The 22,430-nt window shown below is 38.6% G+C and overlaps 1 protein-coding gene across 5 annotated transcripts in view; it reads left to right on the forward strand.

The window, feature by feature from the left end:
- ATP6V1H (ATPase H+ transporting V1 subunit H) overlaps positions 1-20,305 on the forward strand; it is a 47,740-nt gene extending 27,435 nt beyond the window's left edge. For all 5 annotated transcript variants that reach the window (XM_082327097.1, XM_082327095.1, XM_082327096.1 and 2 more), the window contains 4 exons: positions 479-604; positions 3,200-3,301; positions 7,887-8,000; positions 19,952-20,305. In XM_082327097.1, coding sequence (XP_082183223.1) covers positions 479-604; positions 3,200-3,301; positions 7,887-8,000; positions 19,952-20,012 — 403 coding nt within the window. In that variant the 3' untranslated portion in view covers positions 20,013-20,305. The remainder of the gene's footprint in view (positions 1-478; positions 605-3,199; positions 3,302-7,886; positions 8,001-19,951) is intronic.
- Positions 20,306-22,430: the final 2,125 nt, after the last annotated feature.

Genomic DNA, 22,430 nt, shown 5'->3' on the forward strand with positions numbered 1-22,430 from the left:
CCTGATTTGAATACATTCTGCTGTCCAGATTAACTCAAGTTTTTGCTAGTGTTTACCTAGTTCTTACTCTTGTGCATAAATGGAACTGCACGTTGTAGTTCACATCAAAGGTTTAACCTCATGGAAGGCAAGGACTGGGATCCTTGGTTGGGGAAGTTAAAACCTAGAAAACAGGCAAAAGAGCCAATTAACTTCCCAGATGCTGTGGTTGCATGGCTTGGGTTTTTCCTCTTTTGTTTTGGGGTGGATGGAGGGATATGTTTGAAAACAAATTTTTCTCTTGCCTTTCATGCCTTTCCTTATTTTTAAAGTGTTGAACTCTGAGACAGGGAATAGTTCTCATTCTCTTCTGACTTGCAAATGTGTCATAGCAAGTTGTGCTCCAGCTTTGTCTTGCTAGGGACAGGCTTAGGCATGAGGTTCAAACTCTGTTCGTAGAAGCCTAGCCAATATGTCATTTAGGTCTTTTGTGTTGCAGCTCCTTCGATGAGTACAGTTCTGAGCTCAAGTCAGGAAGACTGGAGTGGAGTCCTGTACACAAGTCTGAGAAGTTTTGGCGGGAGAATGCTGTAAGACTAAATGAGAAGAATTATGAACTACTCAAGTAAGTTTTCAAGTCTTGAATCACATAATTCTTTAATATTTTCTGTGTTTAACTGAACCTGTATCTAATACAGGTTTTGCATTTCAACACAAAGTAATGTCTAGAATTAAAGCTATTTTTAGAATTTATGGTGCTTACTCATGTTTTGTTCAAAAGCAGAATTGTTTATTTGCCTTTACTTGTCAAAATATATTGATGATGATGACAGAGGGAATATCTGTAGCTTAACTTGCATGCAAATTTGTGCTGTTGACTCTTTTCATGCTTTCACTTGAAAAAACAGCTGCACTAATTGATCTAATTAAAAATGTTTTTACCATACCTTGGTCTTAGTTTTGCGTTGTTGTTGATCTGAGTAATGAACTCCTGTCTTGAATACTTGGGGGTTGAAAGTTGTGCCATGGAAAATCTGACTTGCTGCATTACGTTGCAATCTGTCTGTTTTGTCTTGGGACTGTGTTTGGTGTACGTAGATTGTTAGATGAAGTGAAGCTGAAGCTCATTTTTCCTTTTGGAGCCAAGGACTTACTTGCTGGCTTCTGAAAGTATGTACTCGGAAGATGTCTAGGCCTTAATGAGCTTGCAGGAGCTCTTAGCTGTTTAACTGCATTGTCATTAACTGATAATATGTTGTGTTTTTCCTGTTCAGTATTTGCTAATAAGTGCCAGACCTAACAGAAATAAGGAGGTTGAGTGGAGCATGTGAGATGTTAGAAGGCATGGCAAGAGCAAGCTGATCCTGAGCTTTACGTGCATTTTAGTCTGCCCTGAATCCTCTTCAGAACAAGTCTGATAAATTCCTCCCTGAGCGCATATTGCTAAATATGTAGACTTATAGACTTAAAAATTTTAGATGCTGCCAACTGCAACATGAAGCTGATGTTGAGGCTTAGTATTTGCTGTAGCAATTGCAATTTCTTGCTATATTCATCTCTCCTGATTCTGGGACTGCTAGATAAATTTATTGTGCTTGTGCTGACACAGAGACAGTGATCTACAATAGTTCCTTTAACCCACGCCCCCCCCAAAAAACAAACCAAAGAACCCCACAAAAAACCAACACCCCACCCCCCAATGTGGTGGGGAGATTCTTGCACCTCAGAACTTCTTTTGTGTTGTAAGGCATTTGACAGACAATCCTTTCTTTGCTTCAAGCCACATCATTTTATTTTCCATTATCTGCCAGTTTACTTGTTTTGTAACTCTAATATACTTAAGCTTACTGTTAAACTTACTTTTTTCTGCCTTCCACCATTATTGACTTCTTAAGCAAGTGATGCTGGACTTGTATTTTGTTCAACAATATAGTATGGATCTTTAGTGTCTTCTGATTAGTGTTACGGTTCAAGTTTCTGCTCCTACTTCTTGTCCAAATTAGGAGTTCTTTTAAAATGAGAAGTGCTTCATCTCTCACTTTCTGGCCTGAAACATGTTTGTCATCTCACTAAGCGCAGGTGAATCTCTAATTTTCCAGTGATCTGTATGTTTAACCTTTTAAACTTATTATTAGTGCCGAACCTTCATATCTGTGTCATTTTTTTCCCCCTCCTCATTACTGGCTAGAGAACAGTAACTGTTTTCCACTAAAACTGATTAAACTAGTTAATTAAAAAATGCAGACAATATTAAGAGTGCAGAAACTGTTTTCTAGTTCTTACAGCTCTGTATTTCTGTTCATGCTAACAGAATAACTAATATATGAAATCGGAGTCAATTACAAGGTATAACTTTCATCATCTCAGTCTTTGAGTTAGGACAGAACTGCTTTTTAGACCACAACAGTTAACTGAACAAGTGATGTTTTTGAGATAAAGTTGATGGTATTGAACTGAGAGAAGTTCACAGTTGCATAGAACAAAGAACTCTGTGTGCTGCTTTGTTCTCAACCGCTAGGATGCCTTTTAATTTTTAAGTGACTGTATGACAGTGTTCTGCATAAAATTCTGCCCTTTTTGTCCTTATATCCTGCATTGAGCAAGGCCACTGTTGTGAGGGGAGGAATGGAGTTGGGGAAAGGCTGATGGATAGCAGGCTTGTCATACCCCCCTTGCTGTGTCACGAGCAATGTGGCCTTATCACTTTCTGAATCCATAGTGCAGAATCCCGAGTGCAGGAGCTGGGAACAGCATGCAAGCATGACTGGGGTCTATTGTATAACAGAAGCAGCAGCATCTGTTGGCCTTGTGTAGGCTTTGTGCTTGTGTCCCACCCTGTCTCAGTCTATAAATATTTATACGTTTGGTTAGTATGGCTTATCTTGAACTCAAAACTGTTGGTCTTGAAGCCAATGTATAAAAAAAGGAGATATTTTGTACACCTTGGTTACAGGTATTTGTAGATGTGGCTCACTAAACTCACTCTAGTGAATGATTTCAATAATTCTGTTAATTAGGGCAGAATCTCCATTGTTTTAAGTGCAACTGCATGTTTGGGAAAAGTTCTATTCTAGCTTTGCTGTTTGGGTGACTTGTAAAGCATTTTTATGGGTACAAGCTTTGTTATTTTAAGTTACCAGTGATTTAAAAAAACAACAACAAAGAAAACCCAAAACAAAACCCCAAACCTGGGACTTGATTGTTTCAAATCCTTTCCTAGAATCCTGACAAAACTTCTGGAGGTTTCTGATGATCCACAAGTGCTGGCTGTAGCTGCTCATGATGTGGGAGAATATGTACGACACTATCCCCGTGGGAAACGGTAAGAAAAATGCCAATGTTCTTACTCAGGAGAGTAGCTAGAGTATATACTTTGCCTGTGGCTTTTTTGCTTATTTGTATTAAAATATGCTACCTAGGGACTGCAGGTTATGCTTAAGTTTAATTCACTGGGATGGTGAGAAAACGCAACTAGATCAGATGAGAAAATACAAACTAGATCTTTGACTTAATATATTTCAGTGTCTCTTAACAGTGAAGGGAACCTATGTCTAAAGAAGTCTTGAATAAGTTTTTAGACTGAAGCAGAAGACATGTGCCAGAAGAGATTAGAAGAGCTACCAAGAATTTAATCAACATGTCATTTTTACCCTCTATTATGACTGTTGGACTTACAGTCTTAGTGGATGGTCTATTTCAACAATGATTAAGTCTATTTTGTGACTTAAGACTACCGAGACAAGATTTTTCTCACAAACAATTGCTGTTGTCATTTCAGTGATGTCAGCACAGATTCAGTTATCACTTCTATTTTAGCATGTTTTCTTTTAGCTACACACATACACGTTTTGGTGAAAGTGTTAATGTTTATTGTAAACCTGAATTCCTGTCAAAATATACAGACAGTTATTGCTGTATTTTCTTGCTTTGTTTTGTTTCAAAAACCTGTGAGCAAAGATGTTTGCTGAATAATTGCATCTCTAAGGTAAAGAGACCACTGAAGTAGAAAGGGGCCTTTGATTTTTGCAGGAATCATGCTCATCAGTCACCCAAAGGGACATGTGACTTAATTTTTGTAGCAAAGAAGTGATCTGTTTCTGCATAGGGTTTAATGGGGAAGATGAGAATGGTCTTCTAGGCTTGTTGGGAATTTCATGAACACTTCTTGTGCAGACTGCTGTCTTGACAGTAGTAGATTCACGGACAACAGATAGAAAACTTCATGCCATGTATGTGCTAGAAAGATTTGTTCTCTCTAGAAAGACTCACAGCCTTTGTAGTCTTGTAAGCAACTTGAACTGAAGATATTTTTAGATCATTGGTACAAATTAGCTGTTTTCTTGGTCCACTAAGAAAAGTCAGAGGTGTTCAGTTTGTACCACTTGTACTGAGCAGTGCTGTGTATTTGCTAATTAGCTCCTGTGTCCTCCAAAAGAGATTTATGATAACTGGTATCAGAGGGGAGGCAAGATAATCTCCAATAAGGTGGAAACTCACACTGCTGCCTGCAAGTGGCAAAGCTGAAGGACTAATACTGGTTGCTCCTGCTTTGAGCTGCCCTTTGTCTGAAACCCTTTTAATAGGCATATTCCATAATCTTTAAACAGCTTGCACACATCTACCCAAATGTGGCATAATGCTTGGGCTAGTATGGCCATGCAGTTGCTGGACCAAAGCTATGAAGTTGGAGGAGTGGATAAGCAGGACCTGTATCTCTTTGTCTGTAGCTGGGAAAATGTGGGACCCCAGCTCAGCTTCCAGGCTGTTAAACCTATTCAGAAATGTGTTAACCTTCAAAAGGAGGTTGATGATGACCATCATCGGCAAATAAGAAGTGTCCTAGATACTATTCTAACCCACATTCTCATATCAACTTCTCATACTTTATCTGCTTTTGGCTTAGGGACTTGGCTTATTTAGCTTTCTGTTCTGATGGGCAAACTAAAATGCCTCAGTCTCTTTTAAAGAATTTCCTTTGTAATCCGGTGTATTCTTACTAAGTATGACTTCAGCAATTTTAGGTCTAAAAGCTTAAAATACTTAAGGACTGTGTGTCAGTTCCCACGTAATAGTCCATTTCTTACCATGATGTTTTTTGATATATAATCGTTTACTGCTCCTACGCCTGGTTGGCATTTCACACTCTGATTGCATGACTCACTTTGGGAACGGATGCTATTCATTGGTTTAGAAGAATAAGAGAGTTCAAATGTCTTAAATACTTTTGTTTCCTTTAAGTGTTTGTCCTCAACTCTTAACTGGATCATCCTTCAGCAGAGGCGAATTAGAACCTAAAACTTCTTGAGTTTACCTGCCACGCACAGCAGAGACCCTGGAATAACAGTGCTGGCTAACCTTTCTCTTTGACAAAAGATGATGTTTGTTAAACTAAATGCTACACTTTTGCTTGGCTGTTGTCTAACGTTGTCAGCTTAAATAATTTTAACTTACCTTTAAAATTGCACATTGTGGACCAAGTTCTCAAGGCAATAGCACAGTGGGTTTCTAATGAGGCTCACCGACGTGCATTTTCTGACAATGTAACAGCAGAAATAAAGTACGGCATTGCTGTTTTCAGTCACTGAAAATAAATGCAGGCTAAACATCAGCTTCCAGTACAACTTCCATGTGGCCCAAGGGTTACGGCTATGTGAGATCAACACTTTCACTCACCTGAATACCGTGAACATGGGTTTTATGTTTTGCATGCACAAGAGATTGACACCTACAGCCATTCCCATGATTCAGAAACAGCTTAATTGCATTCCCTTTTTCACCTTGGTCTGCTTTTAGATATGTTGTGTGTACTTCATATTAATATTTTCTGCTATAACAGTCTAAACCATTCTCATTTGTCTTCCTCTTGTGTTTCCTCTTTCTTCCTTTAAATGGGTCATGTTAAAATCTGACTCTTCAGCATGCAAACTTGTTGGAATTGCTACCGTTTTGGCTTAGTGCACTGTTGTTATGGGGAACGGTCCCTGCAGAAGACATACACGTACCATAAGTGCTCCATTGGGCTCTATTACTGCTGTAAAGTCAGCAGAAGTTGAGGAGAGGGAAAAGAAATAAAAGTAGTGTTTTGAGCAGGTTTGGAACTTGAAGGAATGGGATTCACTGTGAACCTTCTTCACATTTGCTTACCTCTTGGTCTAAAACACATAGCTGGGAAGTGATTTGTACCAGAAGGCAGTGGTATGCTAGAACGGTAATGCTGTTCTTTGACTCTTCATATTCTCAGCCATAATTTCAGTGATGTACTGTCATCTGAAATACTCTACTTCCATCTGTGATTATAGGATTTAAACTTTTTATTTTTGTTTCTTACATGCTCCTAGCATAAGGAAGGTTTTGACTTTAATGCTTTTCTTACCTCCTTTCAATTCCTGAAAATTCAGTGTTTAAGTCAGTCCTGTAATGAGGAAAAAAATTCCTGTTTGTGTTTCATAGTCTTGTCTTTGTGTGCAGTGGTTTTATATGTAACTCATGATTAAAAATGTGAGGCAGCTTAAGGGAGACATAAAGGTTTTTTTGAATCTGTTACATTGCTAATAACTTCTTGAATTCTTGGCGAGGATTTTCTAGCTTAAAACAATTTCTGAATGCATTCCTGTTGTATGAAGCATCCTTATATGCTTTAATACTATGGAGAAATAATAATCCTTGTGGTATCCAGGATGGTTTTGACTGAGTTATATAATATAAGCAAAATGGGAAATTCTCTTTTTCATCTCCACGCTATGTCTTTATACTGTTCTGCAGTTTACAAAAACATGTTGTGTTGTGCATCAGTAATGCATTAATTTGGCCATGAAAAGAACAGTAATAAAAGCAGACGGCTAATGCAAGCTTAGAATGGCAGGATAGTGTCAGGTTAAGAGTAATGCAAATGATGGCCTTTTCGCAGGATATTGTGTTTAACTACTCAGTGACCTGTGAGAGAACTGATGTAAAAAAAACATATGCAAGTCAGTGAGTAATCAGTTTATATATTCCTTGCAAATTCTCTTCAAACTTTCTTTGTTATGACAGACCAAAATGCTGCATGTAGAGAGTCATCTGGATGGTGATACTTTTTTCAGGTTTTAAGTGTGTTGCCTTTCAGGTTTTTTTTTAAGAAATGATATATTCATGACATGTGATACTAGGTTTCATCAGTATTTCGTGTGGGATTTGGTATAGCTATTAAAAAGCAATGGCTGACTACTATGGTGAATTTTGTAGTGAAAGATGCAGCTCAAGCATACTGTTTTTCTGGAAATAGTGACTTCGCAGCTAGTTCTGTGTCTTGTGCAAGAATAGCTGTGGCTCTAGAACAGTTTGAATGGCAAAAAGCAGTATGAGGAGTACCAAGTGGCTGGTTTCAATAGGTGTTGGTGTGATTACAAGCATTTTTTTCTGGGTTAGGCAGTGCTGGACTGGATTGGGGCTTTATGCTTATGAAAAACGGAGTGACCTGGTTATCATCAATTTATGGAGGGGAGGGCACTACCTCCTCCTAAATAATAATCAATAGTGCTGTACCCTGCCAACCCTCTCAAGCCAATATTGAGTTCTTTAGCAAGCTGGGTAAAGTAAATAACCCTCTCTGAAAAGGGCTCCTTCCTTGATAGTTGTTTATTTCAAAATTTATGGAAGTAGGTAGTGGGTAGCAAACAGAGGAGTCCAGTACAAACGCTTTCTGATGTTGTGAATTCTTAAAAAAAATTCAGTAGGTAGTATGAGAGATCTGCGTTTGTAACATGTCAAATAAGATGTATATGTTAGGAAACAAATCCTTTTAATAAAATAAATATTTTGTGACTTATACTTAACCTCTTAATGCCTTGAACATGAAGTGGTTGGATAGGATAGCTACCTAGAAGCTGAAATAATGTCAAAAAAACTGCTCCCCTCCTCTCTTTCAGAGTGATTGAACAGCTTGGTGGTAAACAGCTGGTAATGAACCACATGCATCATGAAGACCAACAAGTTCGTTACAATGCGCTACTGGCTGTGCAGAAGCTGATGGTTCACAACTGGTATGTGAAGATTATTTAACATACTACTAACAGTAAGAAATATTAGTCCGTGGAGAGAGGATTCAAGACAGTAGATTCTTTTAAGGGGGGAATAACATTTTAATGTGGTAAGACTGCAGTTCTTAAATGATAGAGCAATAGGATGCTGATGTGTAAGATCTTAGATAGTTTTTCTGTATATTTTTGTTGCAGTTGAATTGAGTATCTTGACCTTGCGTGACTGAATGTCACATAAGTAATTCACTTGAACAATATATTTTAACTTACTTGAACTGCTTAATATTTAATATGAGCTGTAATTTAGGCTTGCAAAGCTATAGTCTTCGAAACGTTAAGGATGTGTGTAGGTTTTTTAGCAAGTTTACTTAATCTCAGCTGAAGGAATCGGTAGCTTGAGGTAGTTGTAAGAGTTGATGCTTCAAGTACTTAATTGGCAGTCGCTTTGCAAAGCGTATGCCTGACCATTCTTTTGCATTGTTGTTCTTTACTCTAGTCCTTTTCCCCACTCTACACTGTTATTTTTCTGTTGCCATTTTAAGGGGTGCAAGTGCAATTTTTCTTGAGCTCCTGGAGTAGCAGAAGCTTATGGGCTGGTTGGTTAGATGAAGTTGGAGATAACTCACTGGTATCTCTTTCATCAACTGCTGAGAACATCATTTGAAGTGAGGTTTTTCTTTCATTGTTTGTTGACTAGTTCTTTGACTAGTTCTCTAATAAAGCTCCAAAAACCCTGAAGTCCTGGCATGTTCTGCCACAGAACTTGCTGGTGGGATGCTGCCTTTCCAACAGAGTACAGGACCTTTATAGTGAAGCATCGAAGGGCTGAAGTTCTGAAAAACTTCAGTGTTCATGTAACCACTTTGTATAACTTGCCAAACTAATTAGGCATGCTAAGCATGAAGCATGGAGAGTTAAAAATACTAATTAGGAATTCTTAATCTGATCATTAATGATGATTTCACCAAAGCTCATATTTCCAATTTGGCGTTGCCTTAGAGAAAGATGAAATGCAACAGTACATCCGAGTACGTTGGAACATAGATGTTGAGATACAAACAACTAATTTAATTTTGAACTTAAACAACCTTTTGTTTCTGAAAAGCTTGGTGCTTGGAAGTATCTATAACTTCTGTCAGTTTTTTTGCTTCTGACACAATGCGATCTTTTTAAAAGGATGAGTAGTGATGATGCTAACAGTGTGAAAGTGGTAGGGGAACAAGGTTTATCAAGCACATTCTGACAGGTTAAGTCATGTACTTGCTGTAGAAGACAGGCTAGCAAGGCTGACAAAAAGCTCCTGTCACCTCTCCCTACAGTGTATATTCTGTAAAACAAAGCTAGTTTTCCCGCTTTTCTTCTGAAGAATATGGGTTTTAACTCTCATGTGTGTTATAATATTAATTTTATCCTGCTTCCTCCCTCTCTCATACTGTGGGAACCTCCTATAGCAGAGAAACACACATTTAAATAACTTACTGTGACAAATGCAGAGTTAACATTCTCCACCTGTAAGGAGTACTTTGGTAAATAACATTGAATTTCTGAGTGTGTGGAGATGGAGACTAAATGTGTGGTCATGTGCAACCTAATTTTGGGGCAGTATTGTATATTGTGCTCCACCCTGCTTCTCAGTTTGGTCATATGCTTCTTTTCACACTATGCTGTTCTGATATATTTGAAGCATTCAGAGTATTATAAACCAGCTATAGCTAAATGGAGATTACGGTGTAGAAGGCTTAGTTACTGAATTTACCTTCTGCAGGGGGGGGACAGGTCTTATTTCATGTGTGTTCTGATGTCTTGAAAATCTGGTAATAAAAATATAACACTGGTCTTTCTCCAGCACAATGCCTGAACGCCTAACCTATCTTTTTCTTCTTTTCAACTTAAGCATACTAATTTTAAAAATATCATATCTGGTCTTCCAGATTTGTCTTTTTTTTTTTTTTTTTTAATGGCATGAACATTTCTGTGCCTGCTTTTCACAGTTTGTGAATGTTTAGGCTTGAGACTGAGAGAAAGATTGCAATTACATCTAGTTTCGGATCTTCAAAGGTGTCAATAAAAAGGATCTGTTTAAGTTAGTGCCATTTTTAGATTCATATTGTCATCATTGTAGGGAATAAGTTCTTGTTTAATTCTTATTGGAATAAGCCTCTGGAACATATTGTCCTTGGCTCGTATTTGCCAAAGTAGTGTTCTCCCTGGAATGGACATAGGATAGCTTGAGCTAAGGAAACGACACGTTGTTTGTATGTGGGAAGCTAGATCTGTCTTTGTATAGATCTGGTTTTTGATATGTGTCAAGAGCTCTTCTCTTTCATAGCTTGTGTGGGGAGAAGAGAGAGTCGAGTCCCCTGGCTACTGTACAGTGCAGTTCAAGTGTCTACTTATTTAAATTTGCTTTGTCATAAGATGGATTACTTGGCAACTTAAAGGTTTTGCATACCTTGCTCTTCAGAGCTGGAGAAACAATAATAAATTTTCCCCTTGCTTCCATGTGTTTTGGAATTCCAGTTATTTCACTAAAAGCAATTGGTTTTTTCCTTGAATTTAGTTGACATGGAACAACTCTGCATTACTATCTGTGAAATGTGCATGACAGAGGTAGTCAGGCTCTTCCTAGATCTGGAGGCTAACCGAGAGAAGGATGAGAAAATAAGGGCTTGCTCTGCCAGGTTGAGGCTTGGTGTAAGTGCTGTGCCTGAAGCAGCAGAGTAAGGAAAACTTCTGGTACCTGAACCAAGGAAGTGTCATGGGGCAGCTGAAGTGGCATTCTGCTTAAAACACAGCTGTATCGTTAGACTGCTAATAACTCAACTTGGAGACAATTAACTCCTAAGTAATTTGAATAGTTCATTACAGGCTGCTCAACTGGCTTTTCCTTAGGGGTTTTTAAGTCAGGGATAAATTGGGGGGAAGTCAGACTGTCAGGCATTCTGTGTAATGGTGAAACTAGGTTGGCAAAAGCAGTAACCGCTGTCCTCTTTTCAGATGAGGTAAGTTCAGCTGAAATACTCCAGTTACATTTGCATGTTAAATGATGATGCACTTGATAAAGCAGAGAGTGAAGGTATCTTTTTAGCGTGACTTAATGTCTCTAAATGGTAATTTATCCTGTGTTTTAATCTCACTTGAACTAACCGTATTTATTAGTCGCGGCACCCCATGGTAAAAACCCGTTATTGGCAGATGGGGGAGTTCGGCATGGCAATGATGATTCAGATTTTTTTGTGTGTCCTGTTTAATTTGTGCTTTAACTATGTATGAGAAACATCATCTCCTTATTCCTTGTTGTTGCTGGTGTTCAGAGGCAATGCCCAACTTGACCGTTTTAGTATTAGGAACTGGTTTTGGGAAACCTAATGCTGGTTGGAGCAATGTTTTTAATGATGCAGACTTTAAAAGAATCAAATCATTAAGTTCTAAACTGGCAGTACTTACATGTTGTCATGGTTTAAACTCCAGCTAGCAGCTAAGCACCACACAGCTGCTCACTCACTCCCCCACCCCAGTGGGATGGGGGAGAGAATCGGAAGGGCAAAAGGGAGAAAACTTGTGGGTTGAGATAACAAGAGTTGAATAATTGAAGTAAAAAAAAAAAAAAAAAAAGCTCTTAAGTGTTGAAAGCATTTTCTTACTGTTCATTATGGCAACTAAATCTTCTGATTAAGTATAAAACCACTTTCAAACCAAGTTGCATGGTTTAGTCAAGGTCATTCTTTTTAATTCACAGAATGGCTCTGTGTGTTAGCTCATAGTGCATCTTATAAGTGAAAAATGACTTACACCTTGTCTCCCTAATAGAAAGGCATATATTGAATTGAATTTCATAAGTTTTTCTTTTAAAATCTAATAAAATGTTTGAGTAATAGCCTTGTAATAGGAGCTCATTGATCTGCTCTTTCTTTATAGCTTGTATGTAAAGCTGTAAACTGGAAGTCTAGAATTACTCTTCCAAAAAATGGACAAATCCTCTCTAAAGTGTAACTGCTGAGTGAAAAGGAGGTTCTTGCAGTGTCTCAGTCTGAAGACACACATTAATTTTGCATTTCACATCATAAGGAGGTCTATAAACTATGCTATGAATAATGTTTTCAGTAATCTGGAGATATTAATAGACAATCTACAGATTATTATTGCATTCAGCTGAAGACAGGCTCCATTTGAAAAACAAAAAAACAACCAAAAAACTTTCACATAATATTTATAATCCCTCTGCTCAGCCATTTAGGCTGTTTAGTTTTAGTGTGCACATCAGGATGCTGAATGTCTCTTTACTGTGAATTATTAAGGTGAAAAAATGTCCTAGGTGCTGATAATCTTAACAGTTTGCTTTTGTTCTACCTGTTTGCATTAAGTGGAATCTGTTAGACTAAATATTGAGGATTGCAGAGATTTTTGCAATATTTCCTCTCTCTTGACATCCAAGGCCACATGTATAGGTCAAGGAGATACATGACGAAAATCACCATGGTTCCACTGAAAATAATTTATAAAAACTTCAATTTGATGATGTGGCGGAGGCCCAAACTGTTTGGTCAAAGTAGCTTTGATTCTGTTGTGTTCATTTGTTTCTTCTTTGTTTTTGTTGTTTGTTTGTGCTGGCTTACCAATGCAGACCATAAGTAGTGCTGAAGGTATAAGAGACAAATATTTTATAATCTTTAACACCTCTTTTTTTTTTCTTCTTGAAATACTTCGTATTGCATTAACTCACTGAGTCAAGGAGGAAAATTGTATTCAGCAAACAAGTGACAGAAGGGGACTGCAGTTTTCCTGTGTGGTAGCACTCCAGCTTAGGCAGTATTCCCAGCCCAGCTCTCTAGGAAGATGTCTCTTTTTGGTTTTTAGTTTACTACTTTCATAGCTGTACTATTTCTATTTACTTCTCTGAAGAGCAGTGCATGTAATGTATAAAATATATATTTTATATTTAAAAAAAATATATATCTAGTATATATTTGATATTTAAAATAATATATGAAAATATGCAGTGGTATAATTTCTGATCCAGCAGTATGACATGTTAATATTATATTTCAGGAATCAAATATTAACATAGCTCCAGGTTTGATTTGAGCCTGGTTTCTTTATTTTCTTTACTGACTTCCATGGCTGTGGCTCCGTGCCAAGGCAAATGCATCTGTGATGGCCCCTCTCCAGCTCCACCTGCCTTTCTCCCGGACACTACTGGTGTTAACGTGACACCGCAGTAACCAGGTTCAAGGGAGCTTATTAGCAGAAAACAATTCACTTGAGAGTTAAATGAACAAAAAAACCTGTCTTGCCAGAATGCCTGGATGAGTGCCCCATGAGAAAAAGGCAGGCATACACAGCTGGAATGGGTTCAAGGGTGGCTGTGCCACTTTGTCCCCCACTGGATTAGATGGGGACTTGAGAGATGGTTGCAACCTTGTCCTGGTGTTGCCACTTCATGTCTGCTGCTCAGAAGGTTCCAGGGATTGTCACATCTGTGGAGCTGTTTTGGCAGCAGTGAAACACTTAGCAAGACCAATGCTTTCAAGGGACAGTTTAGCCTGCTTAGAGCTGGGAATACATTAGTTGTGTAACTTGAATACCTATTTGTGAAGCCACGATAAATGGCTAAAACTGGTTTGTCTCTCTCAACAAATCCAGATTATTAGACCCGTAGTAGAAATGCAACGTAAAGATGGCAAATCTGTTCTGTCTGTTCAAACTATTCCATCTGCTGCCTGTCCTTTGAACTTGTTTAACTATTTGTTGTATCTTTATGATTTGTTTGTGACGGTGTATGTTGGCAATGTCTTTTGAGTTGTATGGCAGACTTTTTATTGTAGCTTTATTACACTTCTGTACTCCTTCATAAGGGGAAGAATTTCTTTAGAACTAGCTTTTCATTTTCACTTTCAAAAGCATGGGACTCTCGGTTTATGATTAGATAGAGAAAAATAAAATCAATATTTTTATATCTTTCTTTGTCAAAGGGAAGCATTCTACCTCTTAAGAACCTCAGTCTGCTAAAACAAGCTAGAAATTACAGATGTTCAAGACTGTCAAGTATTTTTTGGATAGCATAGTTCTTTAATAAATCGGATTTAAGCAAGATCTAAGATAAATGTTGTTAGAAAAGAGAGAATACAAAAATGTCATCCTTCTTTTCTTCCCTTGTCTGCCAAAAAGCAGAATTTTCAGTTTTCCTTAAAGGACAGGTAAATCTAACTGCACTGGAATTTGGAGTATAACAGTAAGCGTAGTAGTTCTTAAACTGCAAGGCTTGTTCCTTTTAGCACATGACCTCTGGAAATCTATTGTATGTGCCTTAAAACTTCCCGTCTGTCATAGATTGTTGTTGACAATGGTCCTTTGCTCAATCTGAAAATCAGTATAAAATTTTCAAGTAGGGTCTTGTGCCAGTTTGCAATTACCTCCTTATTCCAGACTTGCTGAATTTGCTGGCTTGTGTGTTGGATCAGTTCCTTGTGCCTTTACCTAAATGACCTTTAAGCATTTGTTGCAATTACAATAACACTTAAGTATATATTAGCTTGAGGGTGTCAGTGTCTCTCATATGCCAACAAACCCAATTAAATTAAACTGAATGAAGCAACAAATTGGAATAAGGATTTGAGATGCAACAAATTCATGTATTCACCTCTAAGTTTCCTTTTGTTGGAAAAAGCACTTTGGATACCTCAGAAAACGTGTGTTTAAAGATTAGGCCTGTAAAAGAGGAAATTGCTAGGGTGGAAGGAATCTCACTTAGTTATTCTAATATGAATGAAAAGATTAATTTGCAGATGGAAATGACTTATGTCTCACCGTCAGACCTCTGAACGACCAAGGAAGTGAGAGAATGGGGCATTGCAGGTTTCGTTGATCTGACCTTTAGTTGAGAAATGGATGACTTTAGAGAGTAACTACAAAGGGATGTACCACACTTGCATGTTTTGATGATATTCTGCAGTGCAGAGATAATGTTTTGTGCTCTTCTAAATTTATACCGAATCAGTTGTTTCGCATTTGAATGCAGTTAACTGCAAATGGAAGCTCATCTGGACCAGCTTTGTCTGCTTTGTAATAAGGATGGCTTTATGTAGAAGGGAGTCAGAAGGGGGCTAAAACTGACCTTTATAAAGGCCTTTCTATTCCAGTGGAAGGAAAACAGTCAAAGTGGAACTTTTTTTTTCCAAAGAGCTGAACTTGCAAATTTGAACTTCCAAGGTACTTTACATCTTGATTATTAACGCTGGAGGACGAATTGCCTGCTTGTTCTGTGTTGCATGGTTTTCTAGTGCTGAATCCAAGTTAGTGCTACTAGGAACTGTTGCAAGGTACCTTAAAAATATCCACGGAGTTCACTTCTACAATCCCAGCATGGGGAGTATACCAGAATGGTGTGCTGAATTGTTAGTCTGTCTATGTGGGAGAGCACAGACTTTTCCAGGTGCTTATTGACTTGAGGGAGCACTATTAAGCATATGGTAACTTTTCTTCCCTTTCTAGAAAGCAGTTAAGGAATAAACCATTATATATATCCAGTTGGCGGTCGATCACGAGTGGTGTTCCTCAGGGCTCAGTACTGGGGCTGGTCCTGTTCAATATCTTCATTGATGATCTGGATGAGGGGATTGAGTGCACCCTCAGTAAGTTTGCAGATGACACCAGGTTGGGTGGAAGTGTCAATCTGCTGGAGGGTAGGAAGGCCCTGCAGAGGGACCTGGACAGGCTGGATCGTTGATCCAGGGCCAACTGCATGAGATTCAACAAGGCTCAGTGCCGAGTCCTGCACTTGGGTCACAACAACCCCATGCAACGCTACAGGCTTGGGGAGGAGTGGCTGGAGAGCTGTCTGGCGGAAAAGGACCTGGGGGTGTTGGTTGACAGCCGCCTGAACATGAGCCAGCAGTGTGCTCAGGTGGCCAAGAGGGCCAATGGCATCCTGGCTTGTATCAGGAATACTGTGGCCAGCAGGACCAGGGAGGTGATAGTGCCCCTGTACTCGGCACTGGTGAGGCCGCACCTCGAGTACTGTGTTCAGTTTTGGGCCCCTCCCTACAAGAAGGACATTGAGGTGCTGAAGCGTGTCCAGAGAAGGGCAACGAAGTTGGTGAAGGGTCTAGAGCACAAGTCTTACAAGGGGTGGCTGAGGGAGCTGGGGTTGTTTAGTCTGGAGAAGAGGAGGCTGAGGGGCGACCTTATTGCTCTCTACAACTACCTGAAAGGAGGTTGTAGCGAGGTGGGGGTCGGTCTCTTCTCCCTAGTAACAAGTGATAGGATGAGAGGAAATGGCCTCAAGCTGCACCAGGGGAAGTTTAGGTTAGATATTAGGAACAACTTCTTCACCGAAAGGGTGGTCAAGCATTGGAACAGGCTGCCCAGGGAAGAGGTTGAGTCTCCATCCCTGGAGGTATTTAAAGAACGGATAGATGTGGTGCTTGAGGACATGGTATAGTGATGGACTTGGCAGTGCTAGGTTAACGGTTGGACTCGATGATCTTAAGGGTCTTTTCCAACCTTAACGATTCTATGATTCTATGATATAAACGTGCTTAATATTACTGGACTACTGGTACATAGAATTTAATTTCCCTTCATCCCCTTAAATGATTTAAAAGAAGAACAAGCCTTATGTAATGGCTGGACAGCTGGTGTATTTGTATTGAGAAAATGTTTATTACTTCTAACTGGCTTTTGAATTATTATATACAATAATACAATGCCTACACAAGGTAAAAGGCAGCTTTCTAGTGGAAGGAATGGGTGACTGAATTTGTTATTGGCCAGGACAGTATTTTGCTCTTTTTTCACAACTTTGTACTTGAATTTTGTACATCTTGTAGAACACATATTGAGTGACACCCTGCAGATCTGCTTGGCCTGGTTAAAAGGGAAAAACGATATTGCTTGTAAGATTGCGTATTGAAAGACAATGGGTATGTAGGCCCCAAAGGTCAGCTGTGTGAAATGTTAGCAGGTTATTTTTTGTCTTAGTCGATAATATGAGCTGATCAGGCATGCATCAATCTGTGCCAGTAGTGGCCACACTCGTATGTTGTATACTTTTGCTTCTGAGTTTAACCGTCTTAGAAACTTGGTGTGCTTGCAAAATACCAGCCACGATGTAAACGTGGTCTTTTTCTGTGGTTATGAAGGAAGGACTAACAAAATAAGTTTAAAACAGGGAGAAGTGGCCCAATTCATGGGTTTATAGCTTGTAATTTTAAAAATCAAGTCTCATTACTTTCCATTGTAGCCTGCATCTCTAATCTGTCAGATGCTATTTTGAATATTTTGTGAAGTGATTTGTTATCTTGGTGACTAGATCTATTCTTCTTTCATCGTACATGCTCTTATAGTGCAATGTGTTGAATGCTTGCATTCTTAAAGGTAATTTTAATTTTGCAGGGTAAACAGTAATTCTAAAATCCCAGTTTTTCTCTTGAGATTTAACTAAGTATGAGTGCAAGATACATAAAAAAAAATCTTAAACACTTGATTTGTAATAGCATAGTGATGGACACCTATGTCCAATTTATGTATGAGACTGAAGCTTACAGTGGTACTTAGCCTCCTGATGTGATGAAATACAAATATGTAGAAAATATAGTTGAATCTTCTTGTCCTTTTAGTATGTATTTTAACAGAGGGAGAACAAGGGCATACTCTAGCTAATCTCGGTAGTTTGAGTTTTAGTGGAAGATGGGAGGGAGAAGTGACCAAAGGCCTGGCAGAATAACTTATCAATCTGCTCTCCTTGTTGGTGGCTAAAGAAGTGATGGAGTAGGAACAGTATGGGGTTTTCACCTGGGTTTGGAGCCTGGCAATGTAGAGCAGTAAGTGCAGATACTCATTCTGTATGGGGAAACGGGATAAGAGCTTTTCCTTGTCCCTGCACTTAAACCTCACCCCTGCAACTGAATGACTGAAATAAAAGGTTTTGTAGGGAAGGTACTGTACTATCTACTGTATGGCCTTAGAAGTTGAATGTGTCTGTTAAGGCATAAGTACCTACAAAATATTCTACTGCTCTGTCTTCTCAGAGATTTTTGCTGAATACACTGCACTATGGTTGGATTTTAGCAAGCCTTAACAGTGCATCTGAACCAGTGTAAGCCATGCAATAGTTGTACTGTTACGGATTGTTAGCTTGATTGATTTTCCTACTTCTAAGTAATTGCACAGGAATTTCACATTCAAAATGGTTCATGTGTGCTTTAAGAATAAATAATTTTTCAGGCTTGTGATGCTGTGAGCAGAGCCACTTATGTAGCAAGTGTCAGTTGCTTTTGAGGCTGGATGTCAGAGAAGAAATATTAGATTCAGTACATGCATGTAGGCATAAAACAAAGGAGGGAAAAAAAACAAAAAAAAACAAAACAAAAAAAAAAAAAAACAAACCACTGGGGGAGCAGAAGGAGGTTTGGTGAGTTTGGAAGCCCTTCCGTAGTTGCTGGCTGTGTTTTTGGATGGCTGTCAAATTCTGTTTGTTTTGGTGGTACAATTTTGAGTCCTGCAAAACCACAAGAGAGCAGCTCATTTCCTCCTTTGCCATCAGGACTCTCTACTTTGAGGGTGGTAACCTACCTATTATGATCAAGAGTCGTATCTATTGAGCGCAGCCCAAGCATTAAAATACTGTGATCCTGCAGCAACACCTGATAAAGCTGTGAAGGAAGGTGCTAAATCATAACGTATGGCTCAGCGTACAAATTATGTGTTATTTTCTTTGCTAGTGGAGTTTGAAGTTAACGTTTATACTTTATAGGAATTTTGCTTTTCTAGATACTTAACGCTGAAACTGAGAAAAATGCTGTTGGGTGGTACAGTTGTGATGCTAAACTTCATTGTATGATAGGAATTGTAATGCATAAGGAATTGCTGTTCATCAGGACACTAAACTGGAAACTAGCTTTTGAAATGTGCAATGAGAACTGATCTTTTTTCTTTTTTTTAAATAAAGCAAAAGTGCATATTCTGGAGTTAGTTTTTTTTTTAAAAGGCTTTATTCTGAACATCATTTCTCTGAGCTGCTTCTAATGTTTAACCTGTGTAGGTTGAAATACCTGTGTAGTGAGAAAAACTGTGGTGCTAAGTGTACGATCAGCAATGGAAAAAGAACGCCTATGTTTCACAGGTCCTGAAACCTCTCTTTCAGCTGATGCAGTGCTCCAATTATTGAAGTTTATTTTCTGTAACAAGCAACAACCCAGATACTACTAAAGACCTCTTTCAGCTTCTTTGTGGTTCTGTGAAGTGTTGAGCTGCTTTCACAGGAGACAGTGAAAGATGGGAACATTCAGAAGAATTGTGCAGTATTTTTCCATAGAATTTAGATATTGTTGCTCTAGGCAAATGCTAAGAATTTGAGGGGTGTGTTTTCCAGTGTTGAGAGGACAGGTATAAAATAAGTGACTTAATGCACTTCAAAGTACAGGTGAGGAAAACACTTCAAAGAAAGTGTTGGTATACAGCTTGAATGTCTTTTCTTTCTTCTAACTTGAACATATAGTTCTTCAGTCAGTGTCTATTTTGCTAGCCTATGGGTTAAATCGCCAGTACGGCCATTGGTATTACTTGTGCTCATGCAGCTTGGTTATGGGATGAGATCCTTTTAAATACTTTGCCACAGCTTCTAATATGTATGTTCAACAAGCAAAATCTGTGGGCTTTGTGGGTGTTCTGTAGCAGTTGCCAGGACTTCTAAATAGTACTACTGGGCTTTTTCTTTTTCCAGACAATTTTGTTGATGTTTGGTTCGTACCTTATTTTCAGAGGGATAGATGATGGATACCTAAAGCTTAGGTAGTCTCATAGTAGCTCCAGTTGACTATTGACAGTAGACATTATTTGAAGGAATAATTCTAAACTTAAAGCTTTTTCTTCTTTCTCTACTTCATACTTCCCACCACTATCCTAATCCCTACTCTCCAGAATGTTTCTCAGTCTAATTTTTTGTTGTATTTCAGGGAATACCTTGGAAAGCAGTTGCAGTCAGAACAACCTCAAACGGCCACCGCACGGAGCTAAACACTTCTGTCAGTTCATGCTCATAACTACAGTATGTTTGTCTTTAATATCAAGGAAACACTGAAATCACATGTTCTTTGCCTGCTACTAGCGCATAAACTTTCCAGCTTTCCTCTAGTGTTGTTTGCTTAGTAAAAATTTGTTTGTTCAACTAGTTCTGATGATTATGCCTATTAGCTTCATGTTATATTCTGAATGTATATGAGGAAATGTGGCTAATATATTGCGTTTGTTTTATGTATTTATTCTCAAAATAAAGAATGTTATTAAAGTATATTCATTCCATGTTATAATTAGCCTAGAAACATTGTTCTCTTCTTTTAGTGGGTTATCAGTGTTGTCACTTTGCAAGAAAAGCAAGTAGTCCCTATATGTCTCCAGACAAATTAATAAAGCTTTGACTTGGTGTTCAGTAGGAAATGCAATAGCCTGAGAAATGTACTAAAATAAGTACCAAGTCTCAAAACAGTGTTTAAACTTGTTTTAAACAAAGTCTAAAGTTTTAAAAACTTCAAAGTTTTTAAAGTTTTAAACTTGTTAAAAGCAAATGTATGGGTTTTTTTGGGGTGGGGTACTTCTCTCTTGTTAGAGGCTACATTAAAAAAATCTGGACATGAGAAGAGGAAAAGAAAATGAACACTCTTGTAGTGAAAACTGATACACTTAAGATTAGTCAAGCTGTATAACACCAGTGTTAAGGCTGTAGATCAGAGATCAGGTTGTTTTTTTTTTTTTAATAACAAATGAACTGATGAACTTGGAATTTCATGGAGTGTTTTTGTTATTGAAAATACTTGTAAATGTTAGGGTTCTGGTGTAATTCTAAAATCTATTGTATTTCCTTTATATTAAGCCAAGTAATTTGGCTATCAATCTTTTCTGTGTTTTGTAGCTCCTGATAGTAAAAAAGACGTAAGCATCAATAAATCGAAGATGATATTGGATTGGCATGTGAAAACAGTCTTGTTGCATATATAGGAGCTTGGCTCTGGGCACTTGCAACACTAAGCAGTTAATTTTCTTGTGATTCATTTTTTAGAAAGAAAAAAAGATGAGAGAACATCACTTAATCTCATCGGTAGTCTTGTGTGGTGCAAATCTCTCAGGAAGCTTAGAGTACTCTGTCATCAAGTAAAAAAGCAAATTGGGAAAACTTTTCTTACCTATTCTGGATTTTCATCATATAGAACTAAAATTTGACCACTGTTGCAATGGAGAGGGAAGACATTTAGGGGATGATAGTTTGATTTCTTGGCCTGCTAAATTAAAATTGGACTGTGTAGATTAATGACTATTGCTTGCTTCTGCATATAGGAGGCATAGGCTTTGATATCTATTGCGGTTTAACCCGGCAGACAACTAAACACCACACAGCTCTTTGCTCACTCCCCCCCTCAGTGGGATGGTAGAGAGAATCGGGGGGGGGGGAAAAGTAAAATTCATGGTTTGAGATAAAGACAGTTTAATGGGACAGCAGATGAAGAGAAAATAATGATAAAAATATACAAAACAAGTGATGCACAATGCAATTGCTCACCACCCGCAGCCATCACTGCCCCCCAGCCAACTCCTCCCAGTTTATATACTGGGCATGATGACATACGGTATGGCATAGCCCCTTGGCCAGTCTGGGTCAGCTGTCCTGGCGGTGCCCCCTCCCAGCTTCTTGTGCACTGGGCAGAGCATGGGAAGCTGAAAAGTCCTTGACTGGTGTAAGCACTACTCAGCAACAACTAAAACATCAGTGTGTTATCAACGTTATTCTCATACTAAATCCAAAGCACAGCACTATACCAACTACTAGGAAGAAAATTAACTCTATCCCAGCCAAAACCAGGCCAATATTGAGGTTAGTATCATAAGGATAGATGCTGAAGCCTGAAAAGAATTAAACTGACTTTAGTTGCAGTGGGGGTTATCTGAATGGATCTTATCTCAGCACTGCATGTTCCCACAGTGATGAGGTGGTGGTGTGGGAAGCTGGTGGGAGAATAAGGGTGCACCTACACTGCCATTTTTATCTTGGTTCAGTTGAATGCTCTTGAAATAAGTCTCTGAGTCTTCCCTGCTTTTCACGCTTCAGTTTGATGATATCAGTGCATGAATGGGGTTCTTCTCTGATAAAGCTAAACTGCAGGACGTACATCCTGGGTGTCTTGGCTACTTGGCAAGCGTTCAGTCCACCCAACCAGGTAAGTTTTGTTTGAAGGACTGCCCTTTGGAATGCATGCAGAGTAAAAGCTGGATTCTTAACACCAAATGTCTTGCTCCACAAGTCAAATTCTCGTGTCACACTTCTTGCTGAAGTAAGCATAGCCTAAGACTTATCTTGAAGATGCTGTAAAAAGTTGGTCCTGTGGTTACAGCTGTAATGTAGGGCACAAGAACGATGACAGAGCATTAACGGGGAAGGAATAT

Source organism: Platalea leucorodia (genome assembly GCF_965183815.1).
Source record: "Platalea leucorodia genome assembly, chromosome: 1".
NCBI lineage: Eukaryota > Metazoa > Chordata > Aves > Pelecaniformes > Threskiornithidae > Platalea > Platalea leucorodia.